General features: G+C 42.7%; 1 protein-coding gene across 2 annotated transcripts in view; it reads left to right on the forward strand.

Annotated features, from left to right (window-relative positions):
* LOC144817796 (uncharacterized) overlaps window positions 1-8,038 on the forward strand; it is a 300,423-nt gene extending 292,385 nt beyond the window's left edge. For both annotated transcript variants that reach the window (XM_078674625.1, XM_078674626.1), the window contains exon 4: window positions 6,425-8,038. In XM_078674625.1, the coding sequence (XP_078530751.1) occupies window positions 6,425-6,906 (482 nt within the window). In that variant the 3' untranslated portion in view covers window positions 6,907-8,038. The remainder of the gene's footprint in view (window positions 1-6,424) is intronic.
* The last annotated feature ends 18,248 nt before the right edge of the window (window positions 8,039-26,286 follow it).

A 26,286-nucleotide genomic window follows, 5' to 3' on the forward strand; every position in this document is an offset into this window, starting at 1 on the left:
GGCACGTGAAAAAGCTAGGCACCTGGTAGTTTTAGCTGTAATCCATGTCCCCTTTTTGTTAAAAACAACCCCAGATAAGAAAAGGTACTAGTATTTTCTATCTTTGACTGGTTTAAAAAGCTATTACAAGCAACCTTATTTTTTGAAGTGCAGCACATGGTAAACGTTTTCCCAATATTAATTTTCAGGCCCCTAGATCCCATAAATTCTGAGAAACTAACTAATGCCTGCTGGAGGCCTAATTGGGTTCTTGCCATAATAGCCGCATCATCTGCGTAGAGCAGAATAGGGACTGCGGCACCATCAATTTGGGGGAAATCCACAGCCAGTTTTCTTAGATAGTCAGCTACGCTGTTAATATAAAGGTTAAAAAGAAAGGGAGCAAGGATACAGCCCTGGCGTACACCCTTCATTATTAAAAAATGTTTTGTGCATTCACCTTTCTTGCCATGGCGCACCCTTGCCCCAGCCCCTCTGTATAATTCCTTGAGAAAGTTACAAATATTTACATCAACTCCCAGGGTTTCCAAGGTATCCCATAAAACATCGTGGCTCAGACAGTCAAACGCCGAACTGAGATCAACGAATGTTATGAATAAGTTTCCCTTTTTGCCCGTCTTGTATTTTTCTATCAACATCGCCAAGTTATGTCCTTGTTCGATGGTACCCAGACCAGGTTTGAAACCATATTGAAATTTAGATAAAATACTCTCCTCATTAGCCCATATCTGTAGTCTGTTTAAAATAACTCGACCTGCAATTTTCATTAGGGAGTCGAGCAGGGAGATGGGGCGATAACATTTTGGATCATTTTGATCTCCCTTTCTAAATATGGGTACTACAATCGCATCCTGCCAAGTGGAAGGGAATCCGCTTTTATTATAGCTATTTAACACGTTGGTCAGGAGCGGTGCCCAGAGAGGAATGTTCGCCTTATATTTATTTATTTATTTATTTAGCGGTTTGTATAGCGCCTGGTGACCCAAGGGCATCCCCGCGCTGTAAAAGGCTGATATCCATTGAGGGAAGGGAAGGGAGGAGGGACAATATTTTGATATTTATAAATATCAATAGGAATGCCGTCTGGGCCTGGGGCTTTACAGTTTGAGCTATCTGCAACAGCCAACTCTACCTCTTCCAAAGAAAAGACTATGTCCAATGGGAAGAAAGATTGGGTATCAGGCTCCAGAATAGCGAGCTGATCAATGCTAGCGCTACCCAGGATGACCAGGTCGTCCTTCTTGTAGAGCTCTGCGAAATAATTGACCCAAAGAGTCTCCTCAATAGCGATCTCCATGGTATCACATTTCCTCTCTGCGAAAAAAGGGGCATTTACTGCATTCCAAAAGGCGGTGTTATCCCTCAAAGAGGTTGCCTTGAGCAAGGCTACCCAAGCTGTCTCTTTTAGTTCCTTTTTTCGTTTCTGCAGCGCTGATTTGTAAGTTGCTCATGCAGACTTGATATATACGGAATTTCTGGGGACGCTCTTTAGGGTATTCTTTAAGTGGGAGGGTGCCTTGCTGCAATCGGAGTTGAACCATCCCTCAGCCGTATAGTTCCCGTTAATCTACTACTGATTTGAAGGGTGATGTTTTGAAAAGCTACGGTAACCTCTTTGGGATTTATGTTTTCCCCGAGACAGATCATAAAGTCTGATAAATAATCTGTTACCAGACTTTGAAGAAACCCTATGGGGTCCACCTTACTCCACTTTATTGAGTAGCCATTAATTCTGTTCATAGCGATCCAATGGCTGTACAGGTTATCTATTACATTAGATTGTTGGCCACACTTTTCGCCCCAACTAAAAGTTGAGCTAATAAGGAAATGGTCACTAAGAGCAATGTCCTCTGTTTTAAATGTTATGACATTGCAGTGATAACTTTTAGTGATCAGGGTATAATCAATCAATGACTTGGATCCCCTGCCGTTAAAGGTTGGTTGGAACCTTTCCTGGGGGATACAAAGCTCATTTACAAAGCCTAGGTCTTGTTCAAATATCAAGTTATTGAGCAAATTTCCCAACTGCTCAAGTGCTCAAAGTGGAAACATGGATCTCCCTTCAGATTAACCATGCCGCATATATCTAGGTTTCCGCGGGGGACAGAGGTGGCAGTTAAAATCTCCTGTCACCACAGTACACCTTTCCTCTTGCGCTGTGCCAATTTCTCCACTTAATTCTGTATTTAAATCGTCTAAAACCCGTTTGCAATCACTTCCAGGGATATTATTGTATAAATTGATCAGTCTGATAAGCTGCTTCCCTCCTACCTTAAGAGTAAGTGCCTGATAATACTGGTTATTACTCTTACTGGGGAACCATTTAGCTGCCATGTTAGCAGTGTTGGATATGAAAGTGCATAAACAGCCTGAAGCCCTACCCCTGCTGGACTGCTGCGCTGGGGAAAAGGAGGTGCGGTACCCATTTAAATGAATCTCAGACTGTTCCCAGCATTCCTGGAGACAAATTACATCAAAGTTATATATATATGCTAGGAAAATTGGGTCTTTTACTTTGCTGGACAAGCCCGATACGTTCCAAGAAGTCAAAGCCAACCTGCCCCTATTTACATCTGGTGGAAGATCTACTCCCAACGATGGGGTTATGTTCATCAGAGGCAAGATTCCTAAAACGTCTCCTGTTATTGCTCCCTCGCCCACCGTTAATTCATCAAGGTAATTAGGACTGATTATAGGAATTTCATCTGTTTCTACAGTAAAATTGGTTGGTGGATCAGCAATAATGTCTGACTCTGTCATTATTGGGCTTATGTTTAGTACTACAGATTTGTCTTTCAACAACTGCACAATTTGGGTGTTTAGACAAGCATTTGTAAAACCAATGGCTGTACTATTGAATTTTGTAGTACGTACACCCTTTCTTATTGTCAGACTAGTATTTGGTGACCGTCAATCGACCATATCCAAACAGCTAAACCTGTTTGTGGTCGTGAAGCCTTCCCAATCTTCTCTATAATCTAAGTCCCTGATGGGCCGCCTCCCCCTTACCCTCTAATCTCCTCCCCGCTCACGCTGCCCTATTCTGTGCCAATTCTCATCATAATTGACCTCACGAGTAGGGCGATTTCCCGAGGGGTAAAAGGAAGAAATTCTTTTGGTTTGGATTCCCTCAAGGTTGTTTTGTGTGTTCCAAGAACATACGTGCTCGGCCACGTACGGATCCTCAAAATTGATTAGGACGCAATCCCCCTGAACCGTTTTCCTCTCATGACCCACCCAAGGTACCCTGCGTACCGTCAGAATCTTACTTGTGCGGTGGTGGGGTAAGGGGCGGTTAGAATTGAGCCAATGTTGAACCTTATTTACTAGAGACCAATTTGGTTCTTCAACAGCATCACCCAATTCTGGTACTCCGGTCATGACTACGTCATAGGGGTTTGCCTCAGGTGGCAAATTTACAACTCGTGCCCTGTCAAGTGGCCCTTTATTCCTGGACACTCTGGATTGTAAGGTATTCGCCCTCGGTGATGTAGTCACCACTCGTGGGGGAGGACCACAAACTTTGGGATTGTCTGCAGTTATCTTCTCAGGGGCAGGTATGGTTTTTGGTTTGGTGGTGATCGCTGGGGCTGACAAGTTTTTAGCTACTGGGCCTGCAGGTTTAGTGTTGATTGGTTTGGTACCGCCTACTTTAGGTGCTGCCTGGGATAAAGTATTTTTAGGCAGAGCACCTAAGTTGGCTATCAGCTTTTCAATGTGAGATAATCTTGTCTCAATCGGGGATAAATAAAGTTAAAGAGCTCCCCCATCTTTGACAAGCGTATACTATCATCCTTATCAACATTAATACTCCTCTCAGCTGAATTAATTGGTACCACTACCGCTTCAGAGGTGGTACCCTCCTTTGAGGCAGCGGTACTTAGAAGATCGTTTTCTACCTGCAGGGTTTGGACACCCCGATTTCCTTTACGTATTTCACCCCTGCCCTTGGGTTTTCTTCACTTAGGAATTTTAGGAATTTTGGGGATTTTAGAAATAGCCCCCTCCCTCCTCTGCCTCGACTGGCTGGGGCTTTTCTCCTCTTGGGTGAGATTAACATCCAATGCAGAGTTTTTTCTAACTCCAAGCTGATTTGGGAGTCTGATAGTAAGTGAGATGCTGACAGGTCGACCGTGTTGGGTAGGCTATAACGCACAGCATGAGTTTCAGTCAAGCCGGTAACCCTATGCTGTTCGAGGGTTTTGGCTGAGGCAAGACGGCCCAGTGAAGATCTTCTCGCCACAGCCAACTCCTGAGGCACTCTACGCTCCAAGTGAACAATCTCTTGGTCTATAAATGTGTTTGCCCTGATTATAAAATTATCAAGTGTGCCCGTTAAAGAGGCTCCCCCTGCCGCCGTTTTACTTCTGCTTCCGCGCGTACTCATGGTTTAAAAAAGCAGAAGGTCCACTGTCACAAGTACAAACAATAAATAACTATTAAAATAACAGTGTGAGTAGAAGGGGTTTACACAGGTGTAAGAGGGGGGACGCAGCCCTGCCTCACCTTGGTCTCTAAATGGGGTTAATAGGGGGGCCCAGGCTCGTCCCGTGGAAGTTCTGCATATGCTAGCTATGGCTGAAGATGAGAAGGGGCGGGAAGAGGACCAGCTACGGCCGAATAAATCCGCACAGGGTGCTGGTCCTCGCAGTCCTGTCCCCTCGACAGCCTATGGGTATTGGTCCGGGGGCCAGGTTTGACGCTGCTGCAGTTCCCAGCAGCAATAGGGACACACTGGGACAATGCTCCTTGAGCGTCAGAATCACAAGGGGAGAAAATAAAAGATTTAGCACAAAGTCAATAGTCCGGGGCACTATAATACGCTCTCAGCTAGACAGGTAAGAAGAATCCATATAGACAGTCTTATGTTATGGACTAAACCCAGGTGAGTAGTCGGGAAGAATCTTGAAGTTCATATGGGCGTTAAAATTAGGCAATAAAGTCTTACTTGAGTCGTAGTCCGGTGCAGCAGAGCAAAGAGACGGGGCCCAGCCCAGCCTTGACTAGCCACGGACGGCCGCAGACGGTCCTGCCCTTGTTCCGGGCTTCTCCCGGCGCGTCCCGCGCGCGTTCCCGCGACGCGGGGAGTGTGTCCGTTTTTAAGCGCCTCCTGGCACGGGAAATTGCGTGCGCGGCTTGTGACGCTTTGCCCCCTGGGGATTGCAGTCCTCCTCTCGGCGGCCGCGATGGTCTGAAACGCGGCGGCGGGAGGACTGTAGGACAAAATACAGGAAGGCTGCCTGGAAAAAGTACCACGAAAATGTCCAGGTAGGTTGTAGAATACACCCGCTCCACCGGGAGTGTGTCCGGTTTTAAGCGCCTCTTGGCGCGGGAAATTGCGTGCGCGGCTTGTGGCGCTTTGCCCCCTGGGGATTGCGGTCCTCCTCCCGGCGCCGCGATGGTCTGAAACGCGACGGCGGGAGGACTGCAGGACAGGATACAGGAAGGCTGCCAGGAAAAAGTACCACGAAAATGCCCAGGTAGGTTGTAGAATATTTTGCTTAATTCTATTAAAATCCCACAGAATTCTGTAGTATTCCGATAGGGCAGAGTGAGCAATGTATACTATTTTCTTAACGCAAAATGCACCCGTATGCGATTATGCATTTTGCACTAAGACTTACTGCACTGCATTGCATACCCCTTGGTGACCTTACATACTCTACAATGATTAATACAGAGTATGTATGGGTGCTTAGGGGTATGTACTGCCGGGCAGTGGTTTCTAAACACAGCAGAAAGTGGGAGAAATTCCTCTGCATTAAAAATACCTTGGAAATTGAAGTTTAAAATATGTTTTTTAAACATAGAGGGACTGCTTCAACCTTCCTTCCCAGTTTCAAAATCACATAAAAAAAACAGCTCTAGTGGGATTGATATTCAATGTAAGAATACGCTGACTTTTTACTTGCAGCTTCTGGCGAGATACCTCTCCTGCTATGATTATTTTCATTAAACAGATGTGGTCTAACCCAAATAGGTTTATCTCTTTTTTCTGATATAATTCAATTTGTGTTAGCCAACAAAATGATGTTGCAGCTAATTGATCTTTGAAACGAACGAGATGGTCTGATATGAATTTGGTTCTTGTAGATGGTTTTTTTCAGTGGTGCACCAATAATGGAGCAACAGAGATGAATTACTCATAACAAGAGTAATGCAGAATTACCAAATTCCACTGATGCAATTAATAAATACACCCAGGTCCAATATTAACAGTTAGCATGTCATCCTAGTAGCAAAACATGAAATCTTTTTAAGAAGGTGTCTCATAGCCAAATTAAAAATAAATTGCAAATAAATACTTTAGGCACTGGTAATTGCATGACCAGAATAATCTCATAATTTATCATTTATATTCATTCACACTCTTCAGTGTTAAAGTGTGCCAATAAACATGTAGTTTTTTTTCCATTTCTTTTAGGTAGTGTCATGATCAGTAAAGCAAATGAAGCTATAGGACGAGCATTAAATGAAGCTGAAGAAATTAAAAGGATGAAAAATATACACCAGGCTACTGTGGACCAGTATGAATTACGGCTTCGATCCGACAAGTCGGCAATCCGTTCCATTGAAAAGAAAATTTTGGCTAACACTGACCTAATTCAAATCCTACAACGAGACCTAAACTCGGAAAAGGCGCTGTATCAAAACTTAAACAAATTTCTCATTCCATTGAGGAAATGTACTAGTTTCCTGAGCATCTTGGCTGGCAAGACCAGTGCAGCAAGCATATCAATTGAGTTTAATGGTCTGCTGGGAGTCTTGGATGAAATCGTTGTGACTTTACGCCCCCTGGTTGAGAGTAGTAAAGAGTACTCACTCCTGGTCACTGCTAAATTACCAACCATCATACATAAGCTGGAAGAGGCGAACAGCAGGTTGAAGAAAGCTGCAGCACGCTAAATCAGTGTGTTCCTATAGCACTGCAGTTTGTGTGCAATTCCTGTAATCTGCTTCTTTTCATGTATTTTGCTTTGCAATACCTTTGGGTGGGATTCTCACATCTCCTAAGCTTCTCTCCTTAATTGGGAGTGGGCTGCTAGCTGACCAAATCCTCTAGCCTAAAGAAGGCATAAAACCAAGCACGGCATCAACCCCCTTCCTGGCCTGTATTTTACTCATTGTACAGTAAAATGCAATCCCAGTAAACTTTTTTCAGTGAATGAATGATGAAAACCCAACAGCACATTAACAACATCAACCTCCCTTCATTTCCTGCACCTTTCCATAAAATCCAGCAACAATAAGGCTTCAAATTCCTATCTCACTCCAATCTCACCATCATATTGAACTCCTTCAAAGCCACTTCTTATAAAGATAGGGCCACATTTACAATATGTTGCCACAGAGCAGCTCTGAACGCCTTCTTGCTGTCGTACAACAAAGGAAAAGGCCAGGAATGTGCAGCATCAATTTACCAATTATACCAATTTATTTATTTATTTTGTGATGGAACTCCTACAGAAGTCCACAAAAGCACACCAACAGATTAAAAAAAGACAAACTTTACATACAATACAACATTCTTCCTTATACACTGCTGTAAATATTCATATATCAAACATACTGAGAAATGTGCAAATAGTGTTATAAATACATGAAGCAATCAAATAAATAACCAATCAATATTATGCCATGAAAATAACATTACTGTTAAAAAAGTTCCTAGTAAATAGATAGAAATGTTTTAAAAAATGGATATATCTTTAAACAAACCATTTCAATCAGAGGGGACAAAACCAAAGATCGTGCCTCCTGCGCAAAGTGAATTTTACATTTAATAAAAAGTGGCTTGAAAAATACTCACCTAGATCTTTGCAGCTTTGGACATAGAAATAAAACATGATTCAGATCATGGATTTGCAACTGGCACAATTCGCAAATTCTCTTCTCTCTTGGTGTTTTATCCGAGATACCAGTGACTTCTCTTAGAGGCAGCAAATTAAATCTCAGTAGGAGTGTCAGTCTTCTAATCCTGTGAGGGGTATTCCGAAATAAATAAGGCTGTGGTTTAATACTGAAAGCACTCCTACCAGCCGTGGCCCGTGGAGGGAGTTGCGGTGGGGCAGAGAGGCGGGGCGGGGGAGGGGCAGGGCGGGGGTTGCTAAAAAACGGCATATGGATATTTGTTGGTAAGTAAACAATTTAATTAATAAACAATTGTTTACTTACCTCCAATTATACATATTCTGTTTTTTTGCACCCCCCACCCTGCCCCTCCCCCCGCCTCTCTGCCCCACCGCAACTCCCTCCACGGGTCATGGCTGACTCCCACTGACCGCCTCATTACTGGACCTGGACTGACTTGAGGAAGTGTCTCTCGCCAAACTTATAGGAGATCTAGACTTCGTTAAAAGCTGTTTCAGTACAGGTTTAGGCATAGGAGGAGCAGGGTTCAGACTAAGACCGAATGTATCACTTGCACATACAAAAGACCTAAAAAGCATTGATTGTTCTTTTAGATTGCCAAAAATTTCTATTCTCAGGGTAGCCCTAAGTGTACCCTCCTCCCCCAAAAGGGGGACTTACCCCACCTTAGAACCACTGCCAGGGATAAAGAGTTATATTGCAGAGTTGGCTCAAGATTAGTACTTTCGTCTTATCGAAAGAGAGCCAATAATTCATGTCCAACACCTCGGCAACATTTATTAACGAAGGAGGGATTTTGACTTTAAAAACATATAAAAAATGGGCAAAATGTCATCTCCCGCAAGTTTTATAGAATCTGTTTACTGCACTTGCCTGGGAGACAGCTTTACTAACTCAGTGTTTAATATGTTCCAAATCTCCGCCTGTTTCAGAAAAAACCTTCCCTAGATATAGGTACGAGTCAACCAATTCCATTTTTTCAGAACCAAGCATTTATTTCAGACTTCTCTTTATTCTACGCCCCTTCTTACAAAAAAACAAAGTTTTGCTTTTTGCAATATTCATTTTCAAGAAGTGAGCCTCTGCATATATACTTAGGGCATCCAGCCAACGTTGCACGCCAATAGGCGTTAGATCGAATATTGCAACATCATCTGCATATAATAAAGAGACAACGGGCATTGTACCAATTTTGGGGGCATCCCCCCTTACAGAATTCAGAGCACATAGGAGATCAGCAATGTACAAAGAAAAGAAAATATGTGCTAATAGGCAACCCCTCTTCAGCACCTTGTGCATTCTAATTTTACAAGATAACCCCTGTGAACCTCCCATTAGAACCTGGCACCAGGTGTCTGTATGCAATTCTATAATCAGACCCAAAGGATGATGTGGTATGCCAAAGAGGACAAGCTTTCTCCACAGCGTCTGGCGGTCCACTTTGTCAAACCCCAGGGAGAAATCAATAAATGCTGAATATATTGGTATACCCCGGGAGAAAACATATTTCTCTATGATTGTCTGAACAACCGCTATGTTATCCAGGGTGCCATGGTTCATTCTAAAACCAGCTTGTTCCGTCGGAAGAATATTCAGATCATGAACCCATTGTTGTAGATGACATAATATGCTTTTTGCAAATAGTTTGCCTGAGGCATCCAAGAGGGTAATCTGTCTAAAATTAGCCGGCACCATTTTCATTTTTACAGGGGGACTATAATGCTTCCCTTCCAAGTTTTTTATGTTATTCGTAAAAAAACAATATTTAAAAACTGTCTCATAAAAAATCACCCCGGAGAATCTAGCATTATTTATATAACTTACCACTTCCGCTCCAGACGGGGAGCCAAAATCAGAAATTTCAGTGGACGCGAGTTTAACCCCATCCATCAGCACAAGAGAAACTGAACTATTATTTCCATATAATAGGGAGATGTAATTCACCCAGTCCTTTTGTGAAATCTGTATGGGTAGAGCCCTCTGCTTTGAATCGCAGTATTCGCGATCAAGAGCCAATACTTTCTTGATTCTTTGGCTCCCTTCTTTTTTTACTGAGCATAAAACAGCTTCTAATTTGCTTAAGGCGAATAATTTCCTTAAGCCGACCAGTGAGGAAATGTATATGCTGTATTCAGACAAGATGGTTAATTGCCTGTTTTAAACATATCAGATGGGCCGTTTCTTGTTTATACAGGCGAGGTTCAGAAGATGTAGAGCTTAAATTACAAATCTTTTCCATTTGAGCCTCCAAGAAGGGTATAATATTGAATTGAGTACAACCCTGCTTTTCTGCATAAGCCATTTTTACAATCAAGCCTACTTCAAAGATTTTTTTTGCGTTCAAAACGACCGACCATTTGCTTTGTTAAAAGTGGCCACGCCCTCACTGGCATTCCCCGAATCCAATGTGGGTAGATCAAAAGCCACTGTCATACCTACTATACTGTGGTCGCTCCATATCGATGGGCAGACAAAGAGGTTATCAAAAGCCCTAAACATTTGGTAAGAAACAATCACATGGTCTAAAAGGCTCTGAGTGTGTTGAGAGTGAAAGGTAAAATGTGCTATTTTATCAGCGGGCACTCTCCCATTTAGAATTACATGATCTAGGCTTCTGATGCTATCAAGCAAAATAAACCCCCGCTTATCTGTTTTTGCTTGCTTATTTTTGAATTGTTTTATTCAGGAATACCTTCCCGCACAAAGCAATTCAAAGAAGAAATTTCCTTTTTCAATGATCTATGCAGAATGCATCACGTATTGAAAAAGTAATAACAAGGCTATATAAACACATTTCTCCTCATTGTGCCATTGTTGGAGTGGGGTATGATTTTGGGGTACTCCCATCTATTCTGATTTCACTAAATCTAGTATTGCATCACATTTATTTGTGGATACATGGGAATGCCCATGCTTCACTCATCAAATTACTAAAACTATGAAATCTAGAGCAACATTTATTTACAAAGTCATGCATATCGCCCCTTGTGTGCTTTTGAAAATCTTACTTATGCCTTTACCGTGATGATGCAGGCTTAGTTAATCTGGGCCCTGGTTTGAATCCTGGACTTCACTCAAAATCCTGCAAATCTCCCCATGGATGTACATCTTGTTCTATTGCAAAGTGTTCCAATGCCCCTCGGTCAGGTCCATGCAATATGAAACTGTGAGAAACAGATGCTGCAATGATTTCAACCTGAAAGACATCCACTAACCATGAAAGGAAACGTGTAATTCTGACCCTAATAGTATGAAGGAATTCAGACTTTTCCACACACTAACTTGCACTTTTCCAAAGTAATGAAATCTGAAATGATCAGTACGATGCACTGCCCATGGCCACTATCCTAAGATAAACACATGGACATCTACCTTTATTTTTTATGAAATACATCAAATTAAAGGTGGCACCTGTGTTTCTCTTGCTTTGTAATTTATGCTTCTTGATTATGATGCCATTGAGTTTCTTCACAGAATATCTGCACTCAATGTGACTATCACTTTTCTGGCTTATGATTGACTGTATACTAACCAATGTTTCTTTCATAACCAATTTTCACTGTAATGCTTGCAAATAAAAATAGCATTTTAACCCAGAGTGTGCATTGACTCACACGTCATAATTCACATTGGTCAGACTCAATGCAGCTGCTGCTCAGTTCTTTATTCTTATCAGGTCGATGCACTGCTGAATATTCATGTTGTCAAAAGGAGCAACATGAGAGCCATAAAGAATGAACATAATATTTTGGTAGTATGAAGATATACTATTATGTTTCTCTGCAACTCAAAAGCGGACCATGAATTACATGTGGGAGCTCATTATCAAGATTCCACTAGCTTTTTACTGATTAAAATAAAAGAAAAACAAAGAAAAACATATTCCATTGTTTGCACAGAACTTCCATTTAACCTGGCATCATGTTTACTGCATCACTGAGTGAACATATACATTTAGAGAAGTGTGTAAAATAGGTATAAGGTGAATTTAATTACTCATAATTCTGCAAAGAGAAGTATTCTCAGGGTTAAATGACTTTTTCCATAGAAAGACAAAAACAAATCACATACATAAATACTAGTCATGCTTCCCAAAAATGACAAAAGCCAAGCTTCAAACTCCGAAACACCAACCACTGACATTGCCAGAATTGAAGACGCAATCTTAAAAAAAGGGAAAAGATGATGAGAATACCTTAAATAGCTGAATTAGATGGAAAAAGTAGAAAGAATACAAAATGTTTTAATACAGATTGTGACACAATCATGTCACAGCTATTGATTTTTCTTTTGGCCAATCCAATTATGTAATGATGAAATAATAGACAGTATATAAATCGCCTGCCATAGGGTAATAGCAGACTTTTAATATAATGTACATGCTTCAAATTTTGCCAGTTATAAACTGGATAATTTCTCTTTGGTGACTCTGAAGGCTGATATTGCAGACAGCAGTCAGTTGTTACATATGGCAAAGACCAGATACAGAGAATTGTTTGACACCGTCAGATTAAACTCCACTTCCACTGAAAAATGTGTAATTTCCACCTTACTCTAAACCTGTCCCAGCAACAATGCAAAAACCTTGATTATTGAATAGTAATGAAAGGTTTGAAGAATAAAAAGTTGAGGGATAAGGGTGATATACAATGCTATACAAAGAAGCTGGAGTGGAATGAGAGAAAGAGGTTTACACATGTAAAATATGCCTAGAGATGAATTATACATAGTGCTGTATATTATAAGGCTATTACAGGTCACGGATGAGTTATGTTGGCAATAGAGCAAAGAGGCCAAAGGCAGATATGACGTCCAAAGTCTTTTAACATGGCAGAATTGTAGGTCACACTATCATTCTAGAAATTATTTACATTATTAGAATCTTGCCTTGCGGTATGCAAGACAAAGTATGGCACATTCATGATGAATAAAAGCAGAATCTGTAGAAATGAAAAACCGATCAAAATCAGTTAGTAATATTTTGCAAACAAGTATTAGAGTCAGTTGAATATAAATCAGATTACATACAATGTTCTTGTTTAGAATGAATAGTACCATGAGAATCTCCTTTTGGCTGTCCATTGTTCATTGTACAAAACAGTTCATGAAACTAAAAGTCCGTTTTTATTTTTATTGCTTAAAGTGCACCTTCCCATATTCTCCATGACCTAATTTATACTGCTACTGATGTCTCTGACACAGTATAATACAGCTGTCATACAGAAATGACAGCAATGTGCATGTGTGTGTGTTTGACTTTGTGTTACTATCTTTGTGGGGACTTGGGTGTGATAACACACTTACACTGTTGGGACTTGATTTCACCATGGGTACCTGAAGTCCGGTCTCCACAAAGCAACATCTTTTAAATTATAAAAAATATTTCAGGAACACCTGTGTCAATGTTTTTACATCTTTTAAATCAAGCATTGTCACTGATCTTTTAAATTATAAAAAATATTTCAGGAACACCTGTGTCAATGTTTTTACAACTTTTAAATCAAGCATTGTCACTGCAATCAGTCTCACCTTTGGGACCTTCTTAATATTTATCCAAGCACCACATTATCCTGGGAGCTGCAACCACTGGCTCAAATGAAGTGTGTTTGGTGGACCGGCCACATAAGGCTTTTTAAAATGGTTGATAGACTCCAGTCAGTTTTTCCTTGAGCCAGGCAGAGGAGGCAGGATATCATTGCTGGGTCTATAGTATGGTTCAAATGATTGTTTATTGTGGTTTTTCTCCTGAACTAGGTCCCCATTTTTGGAAACCCACCCATGAGCTGCAATGATAACTTTCGCTTTACAGGTTGTGGTATTAGAGCGGTTTGAGCTGGGCAGTTTGTCTCTGACTTCTTGGATACTACGTAATACACTCACACATTTCTCCAAGTCAAATGTATCTTCGACCATCATCTTCACAGAAATATCTGAGTCAGGAACATACATGGGAATTCTGAAAAAAACCTCAAATTCAGAGATGATTCATAATACTTGTCCAAGCAAGTTATTTAATGATCTTTGAACTCCCTAAAAGTTATCGTACCAACTAAGACCTAGATCTAGCACCCTATGAGACAAAGTGTTTAATCATGTCATTGTAATACAATACAATGCCATTCGAATCAGATTTAAACTAGTTGCTGTATTGCAAACACACTCACATGTTAGACTTTGAAACCTTGTAAGTCTTGCAGGTGAATGAAGACTGGTATCTGAATTAAATGAATGAACCGTCCCAATTGCCACTAGTCACTGTAAATATTTTACTACTGTTGAAGCGTATGCTTTTCCCTCTGGCCAAACCAGTAGGAACTAAGAACATGAATCAAAAGCCAACAGAATGTACTTGTAGCTGGTGACTGAGTGTATGGCAAATAAATCACCTGGAAGGGAATGTTTGAAATAATGAAGGGAGTTGCTGATGGTCTTCTAAAAGTGAAGGGTTTAATCTACGGATAAATGTCACACTGCCTAAAATAATCCCTAGTCTGTTTATGTAAATTAGGCCACCAGCAGTGTTGTTGTAGATTTGTTACAGTTGTGTTAATTCCTGCATAAGCAGATGGCAAACCTTCATGGCCTTCTTTGATTAAATCTAACCTAGGCAGTCTCTTGTTATGTTCCCTAAACTAGGCCTAAATAGCAAAGTGACCTTTTACCTTCATTTGTCCTACCTTGCTCTGCATAACAGTTCTAGCACTTACCTTTTATCCAGTTATGTGCTGAATAAATGTTGATTGGATTCCCTGAAACTACTGTCATGTAGTATGCATTAGGATGCTTAGAAAAGTCCCCTGCATGTGATGAACATAACAGGATTAAGATGCTCTGTATGAAAGTCATGGTCATCTTCATCATAGGACAAAGGAATTGCTTTGCATAATTGCAGCTAATTATTTAGGGTCATTTACATAATCACACTCACAACATATAGATTGTGTTAGGAGCTGCAAGGCTATCTTTATGGTATGAAAGCACCATACCTTCACCAGGTAGATGGAGGACACACTTCCACACTGACACAAGACACTGGTGTCCCGGCATGCAGGAGCTCCAGCATGCAGTAGTCTGACATCCCTTGCATGGTGTATAATTTGAGACCAATACAGAGTCCTTTGTTCTCTTTAATCAGGTAATTGGGTTGGCTGTTTCCTAGGTGATTCTTGTCTTTACATCCACATACATGCTAGGTGCCTTTAGGTACACTTTGGTAGGGTCCACATGGTAGGGGTAAGCTTGATTGCATTCATGTTTATATATGCCTTCAAATATTCACTATTTTAGCACCATTAGAATTCCACTTTATATTCACTCTGTTGGGGCTTGTAATCTTCTACATTTGCTTATGTCTAATGATGTCATAGCAAAACTGTTTTATACTAAAGTGACACTGGTTCAATAAATGCTCTCTGAGACCAGGTGTTTGAGTAAAAAACACTGCACTGTTTCCATGATCTCTGACGGATCAAGGGTTGTCATGTTCAATGGTTGACAGAAACTATTCTCTCCTTGGTAAGATATGGGGGCTTATGGTGGCACTATTAGCTAGCTGGTCTATGGCTCACATATCCTTTGGGGTTACCCGGACCCAGTCTTGACACCAAGCCCTTAGTTTATGTTACATAAAAATCGCACAGATCCTATGTACTATTAGGAACTACACTACATGACGCCTCCAACGTTGGTTTGGTTCTTATTTAATGGTCAAATCTGAGTAGTTCAGATGTGCTTTCTCAGAGTCTCCTACTCAGACTAATCAGAGGTGGCTGTAGTGGGAAAGGGAAATTTGCCTCAGCTGAGTAGATAAAAGCCTATGTGTTGGTGCTAGGTTTATCAAGCTTGAAAGATTAAAACCTCCCGACATTGGGGGGTGCGTGGCTAACAGCTTGACCAAGTAGACACTTCAGCTGGATCTCTGGCTGCCTATATTAAGTCCTATATTAAGTCCTATAATAAATCCTGGCTTCCAGGCTTAATTTAACTGACTAAATCAGCACCCTCCAGTGCCAAAGAACTTAGAGAGGTGAGGGGTCATGCTTCAAAGCAAAGGAGCATACCGGAACGAGCTCCGGCGACCCTGAACGGGATCACAGCAGTTGCCTAAAATGGAGAAGGAGTAATAGCCAGCACCTCTGGTGAGGTTACAGCCTGAGAGGAGCAGGTGAGTGGGGCGCTTTAACCCTACAGAGACTGCCCAGCAACAGTGAAGACCGGGGGCCATGCAGCAGCTAGGAAGAGGAAGAGGAACGGAGGACTGGACGCGCCCTCCGTGACTGAGGAAACTCCACGCCAGTCGTGAGAGGTGTCACATCAGACCTCCCCGGGACACTCAAGGGTGAATTAAGCACTGAGGTGGGGGAGTGGCAACACTCTGATGTGAGGCCCAGCTGACGAGTTGATGGCCAGCAAACCCTGTGGGCCCCAACTGTGGCTTGCAGGGAAAAAAAGATGCAAAGGCCGCCCAGCAGGAATTGTGGCCGTGGTAGCAGACACCTGGACGTGCTGGTGAGGACTACAGGCAGGGGGTGGAGCACCAGCACTCCCTTTTGCAGACCCGGAGACAACCAGCAGTAAGGCTGAGGGCTGCCAGACAAGAGGGTAGTGCGAGGCCCAGAGATCCTATATATTATTAGGAACTACACTACATGGCGCCGCCAACGTTGGTTTGGTTCTCATTTAATGGTCAAATCTGAGAAGTTCACTTGTGCTTTCTCAGAGTCCCCTACTCATATTAATCAGAGGTGTCTGTAGTGGGAAAGGGAAATCCACCTCAGCTGAGTAGGTAAAAGCCTATGTATTGTTTGTAGGTTTATCAAGCTTGAAGACAATCAGTGGTAATGTTGAAGGCTGCCAGACAAGAGGGGAGTGCGAGGCCCAGAGATCAGGCAAGGTTCCCCTGTGGCTCATCGGACTGCTGCAAGGGGGTGCAGAGAGGGGAGAGGGCCTTGTTCCCAAACTCAGAGAGTGGGTAAGCCCTGGGCTTTACCGGCCTGGGGGAAAAGGTGAAGAAAAGGCTTGTGGGCCGACTGAGGCCTGGAAGGGTTGTGTACATCAACCTGCCAGAAATTCAAAACTTGGGACCTGCAGAGTAGAGCCAGCTTGCACCTACTGCACAAGGGAATTACAACACACACACGGTGGCCAACAGATGGTGGAGGAGGTGTGGGGAACTGCTGGCTGGCAGGGATACCGAGACACCGTAAAGAGGTGGGAGACACCAGAAGTTGTATCTTCAACTGCCATTCCTTGCCCCCGGACACAGCACAAAGGCGGGGGTACAGAAGCAGGTGCCATACACTGAACACTGAGAGGTATGCCGGGGGACCAGCAGACATCAGAGGGCAATTCTGAGGGGCAACGCTGTTGTACCGCTACAAGGCACTTAAGCCCCTAGACTCACCAGTGGAGGACAGTGCACAATGGCAAGAGATAAAGACCCTGAAGCCACCAAGCAGGGAAAATAGACAAATATACCAAAGCGATCCCCCCATCAGAAGCAGCAAGTAAAATGAGCACCTTGCCTGATAGGAGGAGTCATCGAAAGTTAAATCCAGGAGGAAACAACCTAGTGAGTGGGAACACAGAATGTCAGATCAGTCGGACGGAGATGACTCAGCAGATGAGGACAATGATCACCCGCTACTCCACAACTTTAATCTCATGGAACGCAAGACCGAGGACCCCACCAAATTAACACTAGCAGATCAACAACCCCATGGGGAGAATGAAGAAGGACACAATCCAGGGCTAACCTATGGCCGAGCTAGTCCAGGACAACCGGGAACCTCCATATCCTTTTTGTTGGTTTAATTGTTCACAGTTTACATCAGATTGATTTGAGTTAATAGGAGGGAGGGGCTACAGAGCTCATCCTACACCAGGATTGTCATGTAGACCATTGGGGACTTTGGCGTGGGCAATCCTGAGAGTGTGGGGTGAGGGGATGAAAGGGGGACGGACAACAAATAATGTTGCTGGAGAAATAGTTATTTACATTTCAAGCCAGCCACCAGGAACTGGAGCAGCCCACAAACAGTCTAGCACACCGAGCCACTGCAGTGAGCAAATGAGCTGTAGGTAGGAGAGCACACACAGGAACAAATGGGTGACAGGAGTTATTCGGTGCTGATGTGGAATGTCAACGGAATGGGGAACAAGGTTAATAGGGGGCTTGTTACCAGATACCTCATGAGGCTTAAGCCAGACATAGTCCTCCTCCAGGAGACACTCCTACGCAGTGAGTGCTGTACCTTTCTTGGGAGGGGGCCATACATTGTGTTACCGCACACTGGCTTTTCGTCAGGATCGATCGTAGTCACTATACTAGTCATGAAAATTACACCTATTCACATTACCTAAGACCTGAACAGATCCCAATGGCACATATGCCACAGTACAGGGTGGACCCTGACCAGTGAATATGCTGTAGCATGATTGCAGAGCCATACATTGAGTATACGAGCTGAGATGCTCCTTGTGTCTGGCCCCTCTCCACACATAATGGGTGGTAATTTTAATGATGTCCTGGACCCTCATATGCACAGCTCCAAGATAACTGAAGGGATGCGTTCAGCTATCCTGCTAGATGAGTTTGTAGATTCTTTAGGACAGATTGCCATCTGGAGTAGACACAACTCCAAAGTATGGGGCTACTCATACTTCTCAGGGGTTCATAGAACCTTCTATTGACTGCACTACATTTTTGCACCCGCAGGGTAACTGAGTGGAGTTAAAAGAGCAGAGTACTTAGTTAAAGGTATATCTGAGCACTCACCTCTGTGGTTGACAGTGGGTGGGAGCACCCACAGTTTGTGGGCAGGAGTTAAGGAGGTCTGCTTGGTATCTGTATGATCAAAAGGAGGCCAGGTAGGTTCACACTGCCACTGAGCTGTATTGTCATGAAAACAAGGGCACAGTGCCCTAGGCAGTAACATTATGGGAGGCATACAACGCAGTACTGGCTCAAAACACACTAGCCCAAAAACCTAGAGAGGTGACAGAAGTCCTAGAGCTGAACCCCCTTTACCTAGAGAGATGCATTAGTCCCAGGCCAGACTGGCGGTGTTGAGAGGAGAGTACAGAGCTCTAGTGGAGCGAAAGGTGAAAGCCCAACTTTTGGCCATGCAACATAGACTTTACGAGTCCAGGGACAGAGCTGGAAATCTCCTTGCGTGGCTAGGCAGAGGAGAGAGAGGGAGGCAAAGTGGGTTGTAGAGGTTTAGGAGAATGGAGTGGCCCACACAAATGCACAAGCAGTGGCGGACGTGTTTGTTCGCTACTACAAAGCCCACTATGTTGACAGAACTTTAGAGAGCGAGGCACAAATAGTAAACTACCCTACTACCATACACTCCCTGCGATTACACACAAGGACCGGACAGCCCTTGATAAAGGAAGTGGCAAATGCAATCTCCAGGCAAACCCCTATGAAAACTCCGGAACCAAATGGACTGCTATCTGAATTTTTCAAACCAATGCCAGACTATAAGCACCGCACCTTCTAAATAGGTTTAATGCAGCATTGGTGGAAGGGACTCTCCCACCTGACCTGCATCAAGCCACCATAGTGGCGATCCCAGTGAGCCCTCTGCGAAATGAGGATCATTTTGCCCAATATCATTATTTAAAGTAGAAACCAAAATACTGGCCTCAATCCTGGCATCCAGTCTACTCACAGTGATAACCTCACTGATCCACTGTGACCAGTCAGGATTCATGTCAAAACCCACCATTCCCTTTAGCCTCTGCTGCTTGCCTAATTGGCAAAAAAACATCAGGAACAGGCCGACCCCACATGCCCTCCTCTCGCTAAATGCGGAGAAAGATTTTGACGTGGTTCACCGGCCTTTCATGTGCTAGGCCTTGCTGAAATTTGGTTTTAGACCAGTTTTCATGGCATGGATAGAACTGATATCCACAAACCCTAGAGCTAGGGTGCATGTCAACAGCGAGAAATCAGCTGACTTTCCAGTGAAAAGAGGCATGCGACAGGGGTGTCCGCTGTCCCCACTGCTATTTGCTTCTATAGTAAGGCCACTTGCATGGTTATTCAGGGACCACCCAGACCTGTGCGGTTTTAGACATGACACAGTAGTTTTAGGAGATGAGCGAATCTCCCTATGCACACATGATGATGTACTGTTATACATTAGCGACCCAGATACGGTACTATCATTGATGTTGCAGAGAATTTGTTTACTACTCTGGGTACCATATAAATTGGGGCAAACCTAGCATAAGGGGGAGGCACTCTACACCGATAGTATACCAGAAATACTTGCAGAGTCCAAGGAGGGTGTTATATCCTGATTTTATTAGTATATGTTTCCTAACCTAGCTGTCTCCCTGCTGCTCAGGCAAAGTGAGAGTTGGAATTGGAATGCTGGTGTGACTGTGATGCATGGAATGTTTGGGTCTCTGTGTGGATGAGCGGTGACAGTTGGAGATGGACTGCAGGCAGGAAGGTTGCTCCTGGTGGGCCTGGTGTATGTTCAGAAGAAGCAGGAGTATAAGGATAACCAGACTCATAGAAGGATGCATGAATGTACCATCCTGCAACCAAGAACTTAATAAAGGTATACCTGAAAGAAAAGTCGGCTACCACTGGAAGACACAACAGAGGGCTCTCAGTGCCTGGTTCTCTATGTCTCTACCGATGATGCAACATGCATTACCCGTATCATCAAGCAGGTATAGGTAGAATTCAGGGAGGACGGGGTGCACTGGAGACGGCTCCCTCTGACGGGAGAGGCTATGTTCAAAACAAAAACTCTTATATGTATTGCAAAACACAAACTGGCAAATACTGGAGTCAAACTTCCCTGCTATCAATGTGGAGCTGTGCACCCTCCTCTGGGATGGGCATCACCGCGTATAGCCATATCCATACTTCAAAACAACCTATACAATGGCAGGATAGCCCTACATGACATAAAATCCTACTGTTGGGTAGCACATGTGACAGTCATTAACGATTGGGGACATATGCCCGGAGACAACCGCCACCAATTGCCTTGGAGAGGCTGCAATTTGTTACAGCGCTCATACATACACTATTTATACGGGGGTGGGGCCTACAGCAGAACCCTGTCTGCCACCCAAAGGGTCATAGAGGCACGGAAAAGGCCCGAACATTAAATGAATGTGGACATGAAAACCGTCAAAGGCGACACCACTCTGGGATAAACAGACTTCAGGGCTTTAACCCCTTCCATGCTTATGACAGAACGGTTCCGTCATGAGCGACGGTTGAGCTGTGCTCATGACAGAACCGTTCCGTCATCGTTCCATTGGCTCAATGGAACGTTCAGCACAGCGCAGGAATCTGCGCCGCGCTGAAGCGGTTAAAAAGTGGGACAAAATAGGGATCTCCAGATTGGGCGATACACTGAGAGAGGGGGTGCTAATTTCTGGTGAGGCACTCCAGGCTGAGTTCCAGATGCACATTTCGCAAATATTTTAATTACAGCATGTTTGGAAAGCAGAAGGCGTTAGACCTTACTGCTCTCCCCAAATTCACCCCACTTGAAGGTTGGCTACTGCAGGATTAAATTCCACATAACACAGTCTCTTTCACCTATAAAACGTTAATCAATAATATCACAGACAAGTTGGGGCCCCTTAGGTCCAGGTGGGAAACCACAACTGGGCAGCTGCAAGACATTGACTAGGAGGAGGCCCTAATGCACCTGAGGGAAGTCGCAATAAAGCTGCGACTACGGCTAGTGCAATATTTGATCTTGCATACAGTATACTTTGACAGGGCAAGCCTTCATACTATGGGGGGAGCGGACTCAAACGAGATGTGAAACCCTACTCGCCACATTCATATAAACATTATGGGAATGTCCTCTTGTAGAGAACTGTTGGGAGATCATATTGGGGGAGCTGAGCGGTATACTGGAAGCCCAGCTTCGCATGGAGATCAAACATGTGCAATTGAGAGTCTCCAAAGCAATTGATATACCCAATGCTAAGCGCATTTTATGCAACGTGGCACTAGTAGTCACCAAAAGAGACATTTCTAAGCACAGGGGAGCCGCCGATCTCCTTACTCTGACAGAATGGAAGACAGTATGGACTTGTAAATGGTCACAGAAGTGGTGACATATGAAGCCTGGGGATGCCCCAAAAAGATTTTGGACCCAAGGCTGAGACATTATGACCTAGAGATAGGAAAAAACTACAGTGACATCAGTCACACACCGGACTGAGACAGAGGAATGAGGTGGGACCGGCAGCCACTCCCCGGGTCCAAAGCCCACATGGTGGGAGGGTAGAGTGGGTGTCCTGTCCCAGTAACTCTCATAGAATCAGGCTATCGAACAATGTGCCTTCAAATATTACCACTCACCAAGGCTTTACATTGTACCGAAATGATTATCCACAATGTGCAAGACATCTGCTTCTCTGTACTGGCAATCTTTGTTTAAATAAAAAAAGTTATAAAAAAAAACTCCCCACATTGTGCAACCCTTATCTCTTTTTCTCACTACCTCCTCTCACACAGTATGTCCATGGAGATTGCTTTGAAAATACAGGGGAAGAAGAGTAGAAGCTGTTCTTAACATTACAGAAAGTTGCAGACAAGCAATTACTATACAATTATTACAACAGGACTTCCCGACAATGGGTGGTGAAGTTCCATTCGTTATTGAGGCGCACAAGGCATTCAGAACAGAGGTATTCTATTCTTGGGTTAGTTCTACTACTTTCCATATGTGGATATAGAAATCCTGCTAACATGTGGATATAGAAATCCTGCTAACAAACCAAGAAGATATTAATTGGTTTTAAGGCACCCTCCCCACATCACAACAAATGAGAGACTCAGTCTGCTCAGCAGCGAAGGAGTGACCTGGCCAGTCCTAGCTGCTTACATACCACATCTAGAAATTGATACCTTGCCTGCAGTCGAATTTAGTACACTTTACAGAGATGTCGTAAAACTATATAGAAACCTTAAACAGTTCGTAATGTGAACACTTAAACTTCAACCTGCACGGACTGCTCATGTTGCCCAACATCAAATGATGACACAAACAATCAGCCCACAAACACTAAACTCGGTTATGGCAAGAATGTCCACCAAACAGGGGCAAATTACGATCTGGATAGCACGGAAAACACCACAGCGGAAAGCAGTATTTCCCCAAACGGGCCCGCAGGAAAAACACAGAACAATTTGCTTGCCAATGGGTATTGCTCCCCGATAGAGGAATGTACCACTTGTGGTACAGTTTTCACTGCTGTTTATACCAGAATTCACGGTACCCCCTCAATAGTATTTTACCCAATGTATTGAAATAAAAATTCAGAATGAATACAGGGCATAATCTACCCTTGACTTAGGAATAAAACTGATGTGTGACTTTGCCCAGGTAACAGCAAATATGTTAAGCAACATAAAAAGGGAGGCAGCAGCAGTGGCTATATGTCAATCCCTGAGAGAAGTCACTCCTGCACAACAGGAGCGAGAACTACGTAAGATTATTGAAGAAACCAATGCTTCGCTGGGTAGAGTTAAATTGGGAGCGAGACCTGGAAAACCACAAGTGATGGGTGATTCTGAAAAGGCAGCCAATTCTTCTAAAAACAAACATTAAAAAATAATAAGCAAAAAGCATCACAATCGCGGGGTAGGTCTCCTCAACAGGATCCCTCTGACAAGAGACCATGATAATATTGAAAAACATTCCGTTACATGTTCCTCGCGTTCCTTTCAGAGTTCATCAAAACATTTGGTTGAGGGAAGGACAGTCAGAACACAGATCAGAAGAGAAAGTCAAATCACAATGGGAGACACACCACATTTCAGACTACATTATCAAACAAGAAGATAAATTCTAAATTAAACCTCAATTTAAAAAGATGACAGTAGCTGGCCTTAAAATAAGAAATGCTCAGGCTACTGAGGACTTTCCTGCTGAACAGGGAATGCGTTCTGATGATAGACAGTGCAGCATAAGTAACACTAGCTCACCAGAACCTGATGGAATTGCTGGTGACAGCATTGAATGAACATATCACGCTGGAAAACCCTGATACAAGGGTAATTGTCCCACATCTTTAACAGAAAATCATGTTACACATGGAGTGGGATATACCTACGAAAGTGAAAGGTCTGTTTTGGGAGAACCTGACATATGGGTACAGTATCCTTTTGGCTTTTGGCTGAAAAAGATTGGCCAACTGAGGTATTTATGGAGTGCCCAAAAGGAGAAGGCATAATATTACCAGCCTCCTCCGACCTCATTCCAGAGTCACTCAAACATTCATGCTCGCAGGAGTGGGGCATTAGCGCTAGCTCCTGCACTTAAGCGCAATCATATACGTTTGGATGCCGAATCATCTCACCATGAAATCCTTTTAAAATCTGCTCCTACTCCACAGAGGCAGTACCCAATAAAACATGACGCAAAGAAACAAGACAGGGAGATGTTAGATCAACTTGAGTACCAAGGTGCAATTGAAAATTGCTCCTCTTTCCTGAATAATCCTTTGTTTCCCATAATGAAACCCGACAATTCATACGATCTAGTTTTAGGCTACAGGCATTTAAACACATTCACATGAATATTTGCAGTTCAAAAAGCATACAGTACCACATTAATTATTGTGCAGAAAAAAATACAAAGCTACACTAGATATCTCAAATGGGTTCTTCTGCCAAAATATAGCTCATGAAAGCAGTTATTTGCCAGCGTTTTTGGACCTTGGCTCTCAATGTCAATTCTGTAGTTACAGAGGTACTTCAAAATTGTAATGAGGCAGCATTGTTCTATATTGATGATATTTATCTGATGGACAACGAGATATTGCATCACTTGAACAGGGTGAATAACATAATGTGGGGTTTGCCACTGTGGGCTACAAATGCTACTTTAAAAGATATAAAATTGCCTATCTCAATGTCCCACATTTGTGATACGAGCTATCATCTGAAGGGAAAAACCTTGCAATCAATTTCTTACAAAAATGTCCTCTGCTCAAACCTCCACAGACTCTATAAATTTTACAATTCATTTTAGGATTCCTAGATTTTGGCAGAACATACATTTTAGATTACAAAGAAATGGTCAAGCCTTTCTACGACTTAATCAGACCTAATTTACAGTACCGATTGCATACAAACATAATTTTACTCAAACAATGGTGTGTGTTTTGCATCCACAGGAAAGATGCTGACAGCAGTATAAACTGCTATAGTGAGAGAAAGAGCACTTGTACTTTGGAAACGCATCATTTTCATGACTCCAGTCCCAACCTTATAGGTTGTTACCAAGCAAGCATTCCAAATGCAAAAGCACTGCTTCCACGATGGATACAATGGGCTAATTCTCTCACTGCTACAGATGTAGATGACAAATTTGATGTCTACATTAAAAACATGAAACATATGGGAACAGGGCAAAGAGATTACCCCCCATTGGTGATATAAGCCCACAGAACATTAGGCTGTCTTAAGCTCAGCATTCAGGCAGGACCCTTTGAACTGTGACAAGTCTGCCTGTTTTTTTAGTTTTATACAAGGACTGGTGCCCTCTCAATCTTAGGAGGACAATGATAATGTGAATGGTGTCCACGTTTTGTATATGTTTATGTGTAAGCTTTTCCACTTTGTGTGTTTTTTTTATTTGTACATAGTATATGTTTTTGTAGAATGTGCTACACTAAAAATTCGGTGTTTCTTTCTATGGGATGATGAAACGTCTTTTCTAAAAAAAAAAAAATTGAAAAATGTTCTAAATCAATGTGAAATAAATTTTGTGTACTTGGAATTGTTTGTCTAAGTGCAGATCAATAGATGTTGAATATACCTATCTGGTAACTTGTTTGTTTCTGATACAATAAAAACATCAGCATTCCTGCAGTATGAACAAGAATATCCTCCCTTGAATGAAATAATGCCTCTAGGAATATATGAATACATCATTTTTACAGATGGGTCTCTCCAGCATGCCGTAGGAAGTCAGTCAGTCAGTCAGTCAATAAAACTTTATTTGGTTAGTTACAACCATAAAAGTGTACACTTTACATGTCATCCTCCGGTTAAAACATATGCTAGCGATTCATAAACAATATGACACATTTTCAATATGCATAAAAACACCCGTTTCCTTTAAATCCAAGATACATATTATTGTTAAAGGATAAAAACCAAATAATTCATACATGACATAAAATATTTCCTTTAGGTCTGCTACCGTACTATTATCCTTTAGATGCACAGCCTTGTAATAACCTCAGTGAACACATACGTTATTTACTCAGTGCACTTGAGAAACACTTTGACCTTACACATAAATTTCCCCATGGCACAGGCTATGTCTAAGTTCTCCATTCCTACTAGTAGGTCAACAGCTTGCATCCTATTTCTAATCCTATATATTTTAAAAATTGGACATAAAA

The sequence above is a fragment of the Lissotriton helveticus genome, chromosome 2_1 (assembly GCF_964261635.1).
Source record: "Lissotriton helveticus chromosome 2_1, aLisHel1.1, whole genome shotgun sequence".
NCBI classification, from domain to species: Eukaryota; Metazoa; Chordata; class Amphibia; order Caudata; family Salamandridae; genus Lissotriton; species Lissotriton helveticus.